Source organism: Triturus cristatus, chromosome 1_1, assembly GCF_964204655.1.
Source record: "Triturus cristatus chromosome 1_1, aTriCri1.1, whole genome shotgun sequence".
In the NCBI taxonomy this organism is placed as follows: domain Eukaryota; kingdom Metazoa; phylum Chordata; class Amphibia; order Caudata; family Salamandridae; genus Triturus; species Triturus cristatus.
Genome location: NC_140579.1, coordinates 184,378,770 through 184,392,128, shown reverse-complemented (window position 1 = coordinate 184,392,128; position 13,359 = coordinate 184,378,770). Strand labels below are relative to the sequence as shown.

Below are 13,359 nucleotides of genomic sequence, written 5' to 3'. Positions count from 1 at the left end.
TCCTTGCTGTTGTGGGTGTTGTTGTCCAGTCGTTCCTTGAAGGCTGTCTTCTTTGTGGCATGGATCAGTTGGTGGTGTTTGCGGGTGGCGTGTTTGAGGGCGTCATGTTGTCTGTGGTCTGGTTGGTGCGCCAGGTGTTCTCCAGGGAGCGGCAGTTCTTTTTGGAGGTGATGAGCTCATCGGTGAACCAGGAGGCTTTCTTGCTGCCGCGTCTGCTGGGGTGGTTCTTCTTCAGTGGTGCGAGGGCGTCTGCGCAGTTGGTGATCCACTGTGTGAGGTTGTTGGCGGCTTTGTTGGGGTCCGTTGAGCTGGTGGGGGGGGTTCTGGCTGAGGAAGGTGGTGAGCTGGTCGCCGGTGATCTTGTTCCAGCTCCTGCGGGGGGCTTGTTGAGGGTGGTGGTGGGTCATCGTTTTACTGAAGCTGAAGTGGACGCAGCTGTGGTCAGTCCACTGGAGATTGGTGGAGTGGCTGAAGGTGACGTATTTGCTGGATGAGAAGACTGGGTCAAGCGTGTGGCCGGCGTAGTGGGTGGGGGTGGTTACCAATTGCTTGAGTCCGAGGTTGGCCAGGTTGTCCAGCAGAGCAGTGGTGTTGCGGTCCTTGTTGTCCTCCAGGTGGAAGTTGAGGTCCCCCAGGAGGATGTAGTCGGTGGAATCGATGGCGTGCGGGCTGACGAAGTCTGTGATGTCTTCGCTGAACTGTGTGCGTGGTCCCGGTGGTCTGTAGACAAGGGTGCCTCTGAGCGTGGTCTTGGGGTCGGTGTGTATCTGGAAGTGGAGGTGTTCGGCGGAGGTGAAGGTGTCATCGGAGTTGGTCGTGATGCGGATGGTGTTCTTGTGGATGATGGCGATGCCTCCTCCTGTCTGGTTGACGCGGTCCTTCCTGGTGATTTTGTAGCCTTCCGGGATGGCGATGGCGACGTCGGGCGCTGAGGAGGCGTTCATCCAGGTTTCCGTCAGGAAGGCGATGTCTGGTGCTGTCGAGTCGAGGAGGTTCCAGAGTTTGACGGCATGCCTGTGAACGGAGCGGGTGTTGAGTAGGATGCACATCAGGTGTTTGTTGCTGGGGCTCGGTTTAGCAGGTGCGGTGTTGGGTCGGAGGCCGGTGAAGGTCAGGCAGGTGAAGGGTCCGTGGGTGCCCCTCGGGGTGGCTCGGTAGCAGGCGGTGTTTCGGCCGGCGTTGAGTGCGTGGAGGGTTTTGGCGTCGTAGATGTGCAGGGTGTGCTGGCGAGGACCAGGGGGTCTGGCGCTGGGCGCGGTCCAGGCGCGGACGGGCGCAGACGGGCTTAGCTTTGGCGCACCTTCGGCGCTCAATCGGCGGGCTGAGCGGCCACACTCTGTGGTCCCCTACGGTCCCCTTAAGTAAGGAGCCGGGAGGGAGGAGCAGCTGGGTGGCGGGAGCGGGGCGGCGAATGGAATCACAGGGGGGCGGGGCCGCAGGGAGGCAGCGGCGGGAAATTCCAAGAAGCAGCGGGCAGCGGGAAATTCCCAGGAGCAGCGGGAAATTCCCAGGAGCAGCGGGCAGCGAGCGAAGGAATCTGCAGGCAGGAGGCGGCAAAGGCAGGCAGGAGCGGCAGCAGTGAGTGGGGCGACCAAGCCCTGTGGAGGGCTGAGCGGTCACACTCTGTAGTCCCCTACGGTCCCCTTAAGTAAGGAGCCGGGAGGGAGGAGCAGCTGGGTGGCGGGAGCGGGGCGGCGAATGGAATCACAGGGGGGCGGGGCCGCAGGGAGGCAGCTGTGGGAAATTCCAAGAAGCAGCGGGCAGCGGGAAATTCCCAGGAGCAGCGGGAAATTCCTAGGAGCAGCGGGCAGCGAGCGAAGGAATCTGCAGGCAGGAGGCGGCAAAGGCAGGCAGGAGCGGCCGCAGTGAGTGGGGCGACCAAGCCCTATGGAGGGCTGAGCGGTCACACTCTGTGGTCCCCTACGGTCCCCTTAAGTAAGGAGCCGGGAGGGAGGAGCAGCTGGGTGGCGGGAGCGGGGCGGCGAATGGAATCACAGGGGGCGGGGCCGCAGGGAGGCAGCGGCGGGAAATTCCAAGAAGCAGCGGGCAGCGGGAAATTCCCAGGAGCAGCGGGAAATTCCCAGGAGCAGCGGGCAGCGAGCGAAGGAATCTGCAGGCAGGAGGCGGCAAAGGCAGGCAGGAGCGGCAGCAGTGAGTGGGGCGACCAAGCCCTGTGGAGGGCTGAGCGGCCACACTCTGTGGTCCCCTTAAGTAAGGAGCCGGGAGGGAGGAGCAGCTGGGTGGCGGGAGCGGGGCGGCGAATGGAATCACAGGGGGGTGGGGCCACAGGGAGGCAGCGGCGGGAAATTCCAAGAAGCAGCGGGCAGCGGGAAATTCCCAGGAGCAGCGGGAAATTCCCAGGAGCAGCGGGCAGCGAGCGAAGGAATCTGCAGGCAGGAGGCGGCAAAGGCAGGCAGGAGCGGCAGCAGTGAGTGGGGCGACCAAGCCCTGTGGAGGGCTGAGCGGTCACGTTGTACTACTTGAACCCAGGGCCTGTAAATTAAGTACTTCTATTGGCCCTACAACACTATTTGTGCCACCCACTTAAGTATCCTTTTTAAACATGTTTTAGGTCTGCCTTTGCAGCCTGTATGCAGTTTTAAATTGCCATTTGACTAGGCAAAAAACACCTTTTGCCACACCTAAACTGTTCTTTTTTTATACATATAAATCACCCATAGGGTAGGGTGCATAGTATTTACAAAGTTGGACAAGTACTTTTAGGTTTTACAAGTCCTAGTAGTGAAAACTTCTCACATTTTTTTTTTTGCTACTGCAAGGCCTGCCTCTTCCATAGGATAACGTTGGGTTGACTTATTGCATTTAATGAGTGATGACCTTTGTTTGAGAACAAGTAGAAATGTCATATTTGGTGTCTGAGGAATTTTAATTTTTAAATGCTCTTTAATAGTAAGGTAGAAAGCTAGCTTTTGCTTGTCCTAACCATTTGGTGCTTGTAGACTGTGTCTTGGGTCACATGACTAAGTGTAGTTAGCTTTGACCTTTGTGTATTCCTCCCAGACAGTATCACAAAGGAGGACTGGGTGTTGGCAGGATGGGCCATCCTGACCTGATGGATGGGGAAGAGCTGTCAACTACCTTAACTTGCCCTTCAAAGGAGCTGTCTCAGCACACACAAAGAACTTCACACTAGGCTTATGTGACTCTAGACTAGGGTTCTTGTGAGTAGCTCTCCTGTGTGCAACCCAGCCTACTAAATTAGAAACCTTTGCTCGGTTGAGTTAATATATGTACACCAACAATGAAAAGTGTGTGTTTAAAATGGAAATGTTTATTTTCAGAACTCCCAGGCGGACGTTTGGTGAAAAATGATTGTATTTTTAAAATATATTTAAAGCTGGTGTTTGAGTGATAAATCATTCAGCATTTGGGAGACATATTACTAATATTATCTTGATGCCAAGGGCATTGTAGCTTTGGCTTTATACGTATTATACACCCAAAGACATTCCACATTGACAAAGCATGTGTTACTTCACTGCTGGCATATGTAACTGATGCATTAAAATTATCACTGCTGATAATCTTGCATACGGGGGCCAATAATGTAATCTTATCTGTTGTGGTCACTATTACAACTCTAGTAATTGTAGCTCTGGAGCTTTTTCATTGAACATAAGTATCTCTTATTACATAATAGATTTGAGACCCCTTCTTTAGACATCCAGCAACCAGGGCAAGGAGGAAGGAAAATCCAGAAGCAGATGTGGGAGGAAGTCTAGAAGTTTCACTTACTTCAAAGCACACACAAAGTATAAATATTGGACCCTCTGGCCAACTCCTTAGTAAATTTCTAGATCTGTGGATATTACAGAAGGACTGCCCTGCTGCTTAAGAAGGAGGACTTGACTTGCTCCCTTCATCCCTGATTTTTTGAAGTGGCTCCAAGGGTTAGCTGACTGACCTGTTCATAGCTAAAGGGAAATATGCTCCAGAGGCCTCCCTGCAACTGGACCTGCCTGAGCCCTGCTGGTCTCTGGAAGAGTGAGTTCCCTAATCCCTTAGAGGCCCCTCCCAAGGTCCTGGGCCTTTGGTTGGCATCAGAGTGCACTCATCGGAAGGAGACATACTGAAGTTTTTTTTTTTGCCACCACAAACTGGCACATTCACACCAAGATCTTGCCACCAGCGACGAACGCCAACCCAAAGCTCTGGTGGACCCGACTCTTTGCTACAGTGACCACCAACGCAAGATCTGCAGTTTGCGATACAGCATGGACAGCCAGCTGTGACTGCCAACACGAAGCTCCAGCAATGATCGTCTGCAATGCTCGACAGGATCTTTGTGCTACAGCGACGACCGACCATGACACCTGGTCTGCTTTTCGCATTACAACGACAACCATCTGTCATTCTCCCTGCTCATTGTGTCCTGCTCATGGCGACCTGGACTGTATGCGTCAGAATTGGAGATGGTAACTTTTTCAGCTGGAGTAACCTAGTACCTGTACTCGGCCTGCGCTCCATCGTGGTTAGCCTGAAATTGTGACTTCCCCCCCAGTCTAGCATTACCAGATAGCTGCCAGTGATGCTTTGTGCTTTTACGTGCTATACTTAGCTTAAATCCTTGAAATTTGCATATCACCAGTTCTACAGATTGGATTTTTGTCTTTTTGGTGTCAAATTATTTATTGAATTTTACTTCATCTAAATTAGTGTAGGATTTTTCTTTTTCTTTTTCTGTGTTGTGTTTTCACTTTGTCACTATATGTGTGCTGCATAAATACTTTACACATTCCCTCTAAATTAAGCCTGACTGCTTTTGTACCATGCTACTAGAGGGTTAGGCTCATCTTATTTTAGTGACTTTTGTGTTTCACTCTGACAGGGACTGTAGTTGTTTCTTGAGAAGAGTTTCCACCCCCCTCAATCAATAACCTGATTTCTCATACTCTGGTTCTTTCAGGGTTTACTAACAGTATGAGGAACAATCCAGTCCTCATCACGTGGATTAAACATGCCCACATTCCCACAGCCTCTCCTCTTCAGAGCATTTCACTTGCAAGTGGAGGAAGGGTTTCTCTTGGGTGAAGTCCCCATTTCCCTAAGCTTCAGATTAAGAGACCACAAAGTTGAAAAATATATAAGTGCATATACTTTTTGTATCATGTAAATGCTATGTGAATTTGTAAAGCACCCTAACACCCACAAGCATATCCTTGCACCGAGCATGTGTGAGTGCCTAGTTTTATAAAGTATATAAATTTTTCTCACCAATTAACTATTAATGTTGTTTTATCATTCACATTATCGCGGGACGGTTTTACATCGTTCACCATCGTAATCACATTCACCTCGGGTGTATTCCATTAGTAATATAACCTTGTCTCACTTTCACAACACCCCGTATGACAGGTTCACAGCTTTATAGTCGGTTTACTCTTTCTCTCGTCAATGTCGTATTACATGATCTTGTTTTTAAGCATTGGAGCAGGAAATACAGACACACACCACTGCGGAGAATAGCGATATGCTCTACACGCCGTAAGATACAGTAAGATGCACTTCTTTAACTACCCCCTGTCAGCTTTGTGGAACAGTCACTTTTTCACTAACTTCATTTCGCCTTTGCAGGCGGTGAAATGCTCGCGCATATCTGCATTCTTGAAATGATCACGAACAAACTTTCTTAAGCTTCGTAAGTTGATGAGCGTATTCACGGTTTTTCGCATGGTTTGTTCCTACGTTCACATCATGGCACTTATAAATCACTTGTTTCATACACCGCGTCCGTTTTCATGTACGGGAGTAATTTTTTAGGTCTCGCGCCTAGCGTTGCAGTACGCGGCACTACTCGCGCAGCGCGAGACCTATTGTACGGGGTTCTGAAAGCTGACCACACGGTCGTGCTTGTGGTCAGGCTTTCGCCAGCTGCCATTGGCTTTACCGTGTTTTTTAAAGGCATGTCCCGCCTTTGCTCCACCCATTCCCATCGGTGTCTATTACGCGCATCAGCGTGGCAGAGACGAGAGGCTCCCTCGCCCCCTGCTCCTCTGTGGTGCGCGCGCACCACTGGTTTATTGCACTTCGACCATTGGTTCTTACAAAAGAGCCGCCCGCTTGTATATCACCTCTTCTTCTGAAAACGCAGTGCTTAACAACATTTGTTTTTAAGACTTTTCCGGCCAGAGATATTTGACGGGGCTAGCAGGAGAGCATGTGCAAATAACAGTCCTGTGTTGCCCCATTTCAAATTACGAGACTTCGCTGTGATTCAGGTTCATCATCTGCTATTTTAATCCCGCGCACTACAGTGGGGCCCACCGGCGTGTCGGGCATCGCCCCTTTGAGAATGCATAGCTGCCTGCGCAGAGATGGCGAGGAAGCTGCAGAGGGGAGCATCGGAGCCAGCACTAAGTGTCTGAATTGGCAGGGGGCTCCAAGCATAGGCGCGAGGATCGCGGCTACCGGCAAGGGGGGCGTACCCTAAAGAAGGAAAGGTTGATGGGCGAACCCCATCTCAGTATTCCAGCATCCCGCGACCTCAAGCCTGGAGGGGGTGGGGAGGTTGAGACTGGGACTTAAACACCTGCCCTTCACTTCCATCATATGTGGCCTGCAAACACGGGCTCTGCGCGTGAGCACCACGATGCGTGTGATACGTTTTCACTGGCTGCAGCCGTTCATCATAAAATAACATTGCATGCATATAGTCCGTCATGAGTTATGTCTTGGTGTTTAGTATGCAAGGAGCGCTCGTGCACTGGCGCTACTCTTAACAGGGTGCACGCTGTACACCCCTGTGTAACATACTGGTTATGACAGCGACATGCAGACATGAGTACTATTACTGGGGGCACGTGCACGTCTTCTCCCACAAATGAAATAGGAATATTGACTATCACCTTTAGTGCATGCATTGTCACACTCGCAGGCTGCTATCGATTTATTTTTTTTGTTTTGTAAAAAATAAAAAAAAATAAAGGCATTGCACCCATAGTTACTATCCCAAACACTGTGCATGCATAACTGTTATTGCAGGCAGGAACGTGCATGTCTGCTTGCACAGGAAGTGCATGTAATTCTGGTAGCACAAGCAGTGCGTGGTCCAATATCACAGGCTGTGCACGTTTATTTACTAGTACAGGCCAGTAAATATCTTCTGTCACTAGCAGTGCATTCGATCTTGCAGTCTATGGCCATTATCACAAACTGTATGTGTATCTACTTTTACAGGCTGAACATAGCAACTATCAAAGGAACTACATGCATATCTCTTGATACAGGCAGCTCTGACGTTTCTGTTATTGCGCATAGTATCTGCACATATGTTATCAAAGGCAGGACAGGCACATAGGTCCAGGTGTGCTAAACCATTTTACATTTGCAAAGCCTACGACTCTGTAATAACACATTCCATGCACTATGTTGGCTGTGGAAATATTATGAGGACACGAGAAATGGCGCACACAGGGATGGTTTAGGTGCCCTTCTGAGACTCATTTAGAGACTGCAAAAGGTGAGAAAAATAGGAGAAAAACAATAGTGCAGGGATTGTGTGATGGAACTGCAAACAAGGCGCATTCGAGACTTTCTGCCTCTTGCAGGTTTAACGTGCTCCAACCAATCCTGGTGCTGCAGAGTGTATCATCTGATGTCATTTTGTTCCTGCAGTATTGCTTGTTGGCCCCTCTCTATCTGCTGCACTTTTTCTCTTTCTCGCCTCCAGACAAATTCTTGTTCTGAAGCTCTCACCACCATATTTTGTTCTGGTACCTCTCACCATATCTATCTATCTATCTATCTATCTATCTATCTATCTATCTATCTATCTATCTATCTATCTATCTATCTATCTATCTATCTATCTATCTATCTATCTATCTATCTATATCTATCTATCTATCTATCTATCTATCTATCTATCTATCTATCTATCTATCTATCTATCTATCTATCTATCTATCTATCTATCTATCTATCTATCTATCTATCTATCTATCTATCTATCTATCTATCTATCTATCTATCTATCTATCTATCTATCTATCTATCTATCTATCTATCTATCTATCTATCTATCTATCTATTGTCTGTCTATCTGTCTAATATTTCTTGGTTTGACCGTCTCACCACCACTCTTTCCGTTGTTGCTCCCTTCACTTATTTCTGTATTTCTTACCCCTCTTCCCCCAAATTCCAGAGGATGTTTCCTTACACATTTTTGGCCTTGCCTCATTTCTATCCTTCCTTCTCTCTCTCGCTCTACTCTTTTTACTGCAGCTGTCTCACTACAATTTCGTTTTCGAGCCGCCTCTCAACTGCCATTCGTTCTCTCTCGTCCTTGCACAATGCTTTTTTCTGTATCCCCTCTGCCTCGTCACTAATGCCTCCTATTCTCTCTTCTCCCTCTCTCCTCGCCAGTGTTTCAGCTAATTTTTAGGTCGAGCCTGTAGCAGCGTGCATGCAAAAATGCAATAGCTATTGCTATTGGTGTTGCATTATTATTAGCAATGCCAGTATCTCAAACTTTAATAATGCGAGACCTATTGCATTGCAAATGCTTGTTATTATTTACTTATCACACCCGCGCTAGCACGCTCCAACGGTTTTCTCATGTTCTCTTGGGACACATCGTTAAGCACTTGTCTTTACCACGTGAATCTTATGTACATTGTTTCCATATTATTCATTCATTACACTCGCACCAGGACACTGAACTGTGGCGTCACACGTTCAGCATTGTTCCAACGTCTGAAAGCACTACGTACGTATCACGATTATTTCAAACGTGCACCATTCACCATGGAGATACCATTCACTATTTTATCCACTGCTATATCATAAGGCATGACAGACCTCCTTTTCCAACATTGGGTTAATGCATACGGTCACCCAGGAGCTCACAAAACATCATGTATGTATCACGAATACTTATGAACAGTGTTGTTAAAACATGTATTATGTTTTCACCTCGTGCATTATCCATAGTATGCTGACTGTTAAACTCTATGATTTCAGAGAAAGGCCCCTGATGAAGGGCACAGCCCAAAATGCATTGGGCAGACTCAAAAAAGTATTTGTACAAAGGTTGATATTACTGAAGCAAATAATAAACCATGAAGAAGATAAAGGAAAAAAAGAAATAAAGAAGCATAAAAACGTTTGAAATTGAACTTGTTGAATTTATTTAATTTAATCACCAGAATGCGATTAGGAGACGCTCCCCCATCAAGGAAGGAAAACAGTTATGCACATCAACAGGTAAGTACACAACTTACTACCCCAGTCTTCAAGGGTTTGGACCAACATAGGGCAAGGGGTGTCCGGTTGCCGAGATCAAAGTTGGTGTCAAGGGCCCAATGTTAGTCAGTGGAGCCTGGGGATGATTAGAGATGCACGATTTGCAGGTAAGTACCCGTGGTTTCAGGGCACATGCCACAGGGGTTTAGGCAAGCACAGGGGGGACCACAAGGCAGCACCAAGCATACACCACCGGCGGCACAGGGGCGGCCGGGTGCAGGGTGCAAAGACCGCATCGGCTCCCATTGCAAGTGAATCGGGAAACTCTGTTTCTTAAAGACACTGCAGGCTCAGATGAGGAGGCTGGACGAAGGTGACCAATGACTGAGCAGGTAAGTTGAGATGTCGGTGGATGGCGAGGCACTGTTGGCTGGGCTCCCCAAGGTCAGGGATCTGAGAAAGCAGGGGTGCCTTTAGGCATTGGGAAATCTTCACTGAAGCCGGTCCCAGTCGGTGGAACCCTTTGTGCTAAAGGCTGTGGACATCTTCGTGCATTTCAGGAGAGGTCAGTTACCGATGGATTTGAGCTCAGGATTGCTGGGGAGGCTTCACTGGACTGGTGGGCCACTCAGACTTGGACCATGGGCGTCTGGTGCAGAGTGGGCAGGACTTGTGGTTCCAAAAGGCAAGGGAGACCTTGGTGTTGGTTTCTTTGTGGACAGGGCTGCTGTCCTCTGGAGTTTTTGGTCTTTGAGGAAGGCAGGCAATCTTCCCAGGGTTCTGGAGGTCGCTGCTCATGCAGGACGAGTTGCTTTCCGGAGCAGGTTTCTTCGAGGGCAGCAGAAAAGCCGGTAGGGCTAGGGCCTAGTCAGTTGTCATCTGGAGTCTTCTCTGCTGCACGAGTCTTCAGTCCTTCTTGTCCAAGCAGCCAGCAGACAGAAGGATGGATAACGGTGCACAAGAGCATAACGCCACTCATAATACTCTTATTGGGCCATAGCAAAATAATAATGATGTGATCGTACCTGCCCTAGTGGGCAAAACACACAGCATGGCCCTGTTTGCGCTAGTGTAGTTAACACATATAGAAGCATGAAAGTATCAAGAAGATACTTATTAATAAGAGAAAATCGGGCTCAAACTACAAAGGTCATAATAATGTTAGCCCAAGTGGCACACCATATAACCAGACAGTAAATCAACGTCTGCTGTTAGATGAGCGTAGCTACTTAGAGCTGAAGTTATCCATAAATGCGCTAAATGCTAGTCTAATACAGCTCCTGTGGGATAGCTGGACATGGTCCTCGTGATCCAGCAGTTTCTCACCAGTCCCGAACCATGACAAATCTTCATAGCCACCGGAGACCCGCAAGGAGCGCCTGGATTCTCAGTGTGTCATGAATTTGTCAAGCAGGTGGAACCTCCATAATATTTTCTTTTAGAATGGGAGCCCTGTGTAGAAAAGAGTGTGCAAGATGAGGAAAATCCAGTGCAGAGCATAGCAGGGGGAAAGTAGAGAGAAGAACAAAGGAAACGAGAAATACATAGTGCATATATTATTAGAAAGTTTAGGCGTGATCCGTCAATTTAGGGTCTTTAAGATATGCTACATCAAAAGTTGTTAAACAGAATTACACCAAATTTGGCAGGAAGCTAGGTCTTGGTACACAGGTCGTGCTTTTTGTTATTTGGTGTAAGTTATTTCAGTCGTTTTTGAGATATAAAGGTTAAAACAAATATAGATATCTGGACGGTTGGGTTTGAGGACTCTCGCTAGAGTCCCTCGAAAACCAATTAAAAACAATAAAGAATTCTGATTGACCCGGGGAGCTTTTATTTGCTGTGGGCCAATTCACTCCCACAGGGGCGAGCTCTCTGATTGGCTGCCAGCAACATGAGAAGAATGTTGCTGGCAGCCATTACAAGGGCAGGCTAGGGATCCACAACTCCCCTCTAATTACATGCTCTATATAAAGAGTCAAATACAATTTTAATAACACTTGCTTTCTGGACGGTGACATGAGCATTTGTAAATTTTAATGGCGTTTTCGACCTTGCTCCCTTCCGGGATCGATTTCTATCCAGTTGCTCCATTTTGCGGCCCGAGGAGTATTGCATCCACGTTTCAGTTTCAGAGAAGGTGAATGTTTGATGCCAATATAGTGTTGTTGGCAGTCTGTGGGAAGTCGTCTGACCAATTTGACGATATTGATTTTCCTATTTGCATCCATCTGGTTCTTAGAAAGAGTACTGATGGACTTTACCGGTCAGAATAGAGAACTGGTGTGCTGTGGCCCCCTCTTTCTAGCCCTGTTTTTATATTGCATTGGAACTTTTATATTGTGCCCTGAAAAAGGTTTGTGGTTGGCTGGCCACAACACCGAAACGCGTGTTGACACCTTCTCCACTGCCTCCCTGACATGGCAATGGAACACCATGTACTCAGATGACATAGGTGACTACATGTCTTAGTGTATAAATAACTACACTATAAATTGTATGAGGATATGCTCTACAGAGACCTGTAAATGTTTGCCAGGCCATTCATTTGTTGGAATGTATAGCAATTAATTCTTTACCAGGCATTGTATCTGTGGACAATTTATTTTCTTTGGATCCTTGTTGGTTCTATGTCATTGAGGCATGGTACAAGATGGTTTTGAATGATGCGTTGGGTATGAGTGGTATGTATGACATCTGTGAGTATGCCGAGTTTTAGTCTGTGAGGGTGAGATGGTTCTCTTATGTTTAAGCAAAATGGATAAGTTACTATGTTCTAAAATATTGATTATGAAATGTATAAATCAAGAAAACCATTTGATTTATTCTATATAAAAAAGTTTTCTATGTTATCAACATTTGTATTTGATTCTATATAGATAATGTAAGTGCAGGTGGGTTGTTTTTCCTTCTCTTCATACTTTAGTCCCTGTCCTGCTCCAATATTAGTTTACATTGGTATAAATAAAAAGGAAAATATAGGCAGAATTGCCGCAATCAAACGGAATGCATGCAAGATTGGAAAAAAATGCTGGCGGACCGCTTTGTTCCATCAATGGGAAGAGGGCTGCGACAATATATATAGGTGGGGGGGGGGGGGGGGGGGAGGACGGCCCTCCTCCTCGAGGTATCTGGGGCCTCAAGGACCCCACCCTCTGGGACAAAATTTCTAAAATTAAGGAGAGGGCCGGCAGCCTCCTCCCTGAGCCATAGCAGGCCCCGGGGTATCCCACCCCTTGGGCTGACATTTCTCAAAATTGAGACGGTGGCCGTGCAGCCCCCTCCCCGAGCCTCCAAAGGCCTTGGTGAGCCCACTCATGGGGCCGAAATTATCCAGAATGGGGAGGGAGGCTACGTGGTCACCTTTCCAGAGCCTCTAAAGGCCCCGGGAACCCATCCCTCAGGGCTGGCTCACTGGCTATGTCCCGAGGAGCCCACCCCTGAGACATAGTGGTTTTTGCTGCCCGCACCAGCGTGGGAAGGGAAACCTCTGTTTGCCCCCGCTTGAAGGGAGCATTTTTTAATCGCACGCCAAGCAGGAGCAAACACATAGTCTGCTCCCAGCTGGCGGGAGCTTTGAAAATGCTTCCGCCAGTTGGAAGCAGATTTGATCCGTTTCTTTGCCCGCACTGATGCGGGCAGGGAAACAGATCAAAATATTGCTTCCCCCTGGAAGGAGAAGCATTAGTAGCGTCTCCCTCTGGACGGAAGCAATGTTGGCTCCTGGTGTATGGGTGGAGTCAGCTGGAACCGTTTGGTCCCCCCCCCCCCCACAAATGTATGGTGGGTGTCCTTTATTGATGCAGGCCCTTGGTAATGGGTTCCCTTGGGTACAGAAAAGGCTTGGGTGGTGCCCCTCCCCTTTAATTTTAGTAGTGGCCATGGGGTCGCCTGGGCCTAACAAGGCTCAGGGAGGGGGAACCATGCGGCCCCCCTCCCATTTAATTTTTTTTTTAAAACAGCCCTGGGGGATAGGATCCCCAGGGCCTAACAAGGCACATGCCCCCTTCCTTTTTTAAGTAGTGACCATGGGGGATACTGTCCACAGGACCTAATGAGGCTTGGGGAGGGGGGCCGTGCGCCCCCCTTCATAAAAAAAGGCCTTGGAGGATGGGGTCGCTAGGGCCTAATATAAGTTCTGGGGGAGGGTGGGGG

General features: G+C 48.2%; 1 protein-coding gene across 1 annotated transcript in view; it reads left to right on the top strand.

The window, feature by feature from the left end:
* The window catches only part of LOC146869950 (zinc finger homeobox protein 2-like), a 1,750,357-nt gene that overhangs the window by 226,049 nt on the left and 1,510,949 nt on the right, over positions 1-13,359 (top strand). The window contains exon 9 of the mRNA XM_085640777.1: positions 9,168-9,225. Coding sequence (XP_085496903.1) covers positions 9,168-9,225 — 58 coding nt within the window. The remainder of the gene's footprint in view (positions 1-9,167; positions 9,226-13,359) is intronic.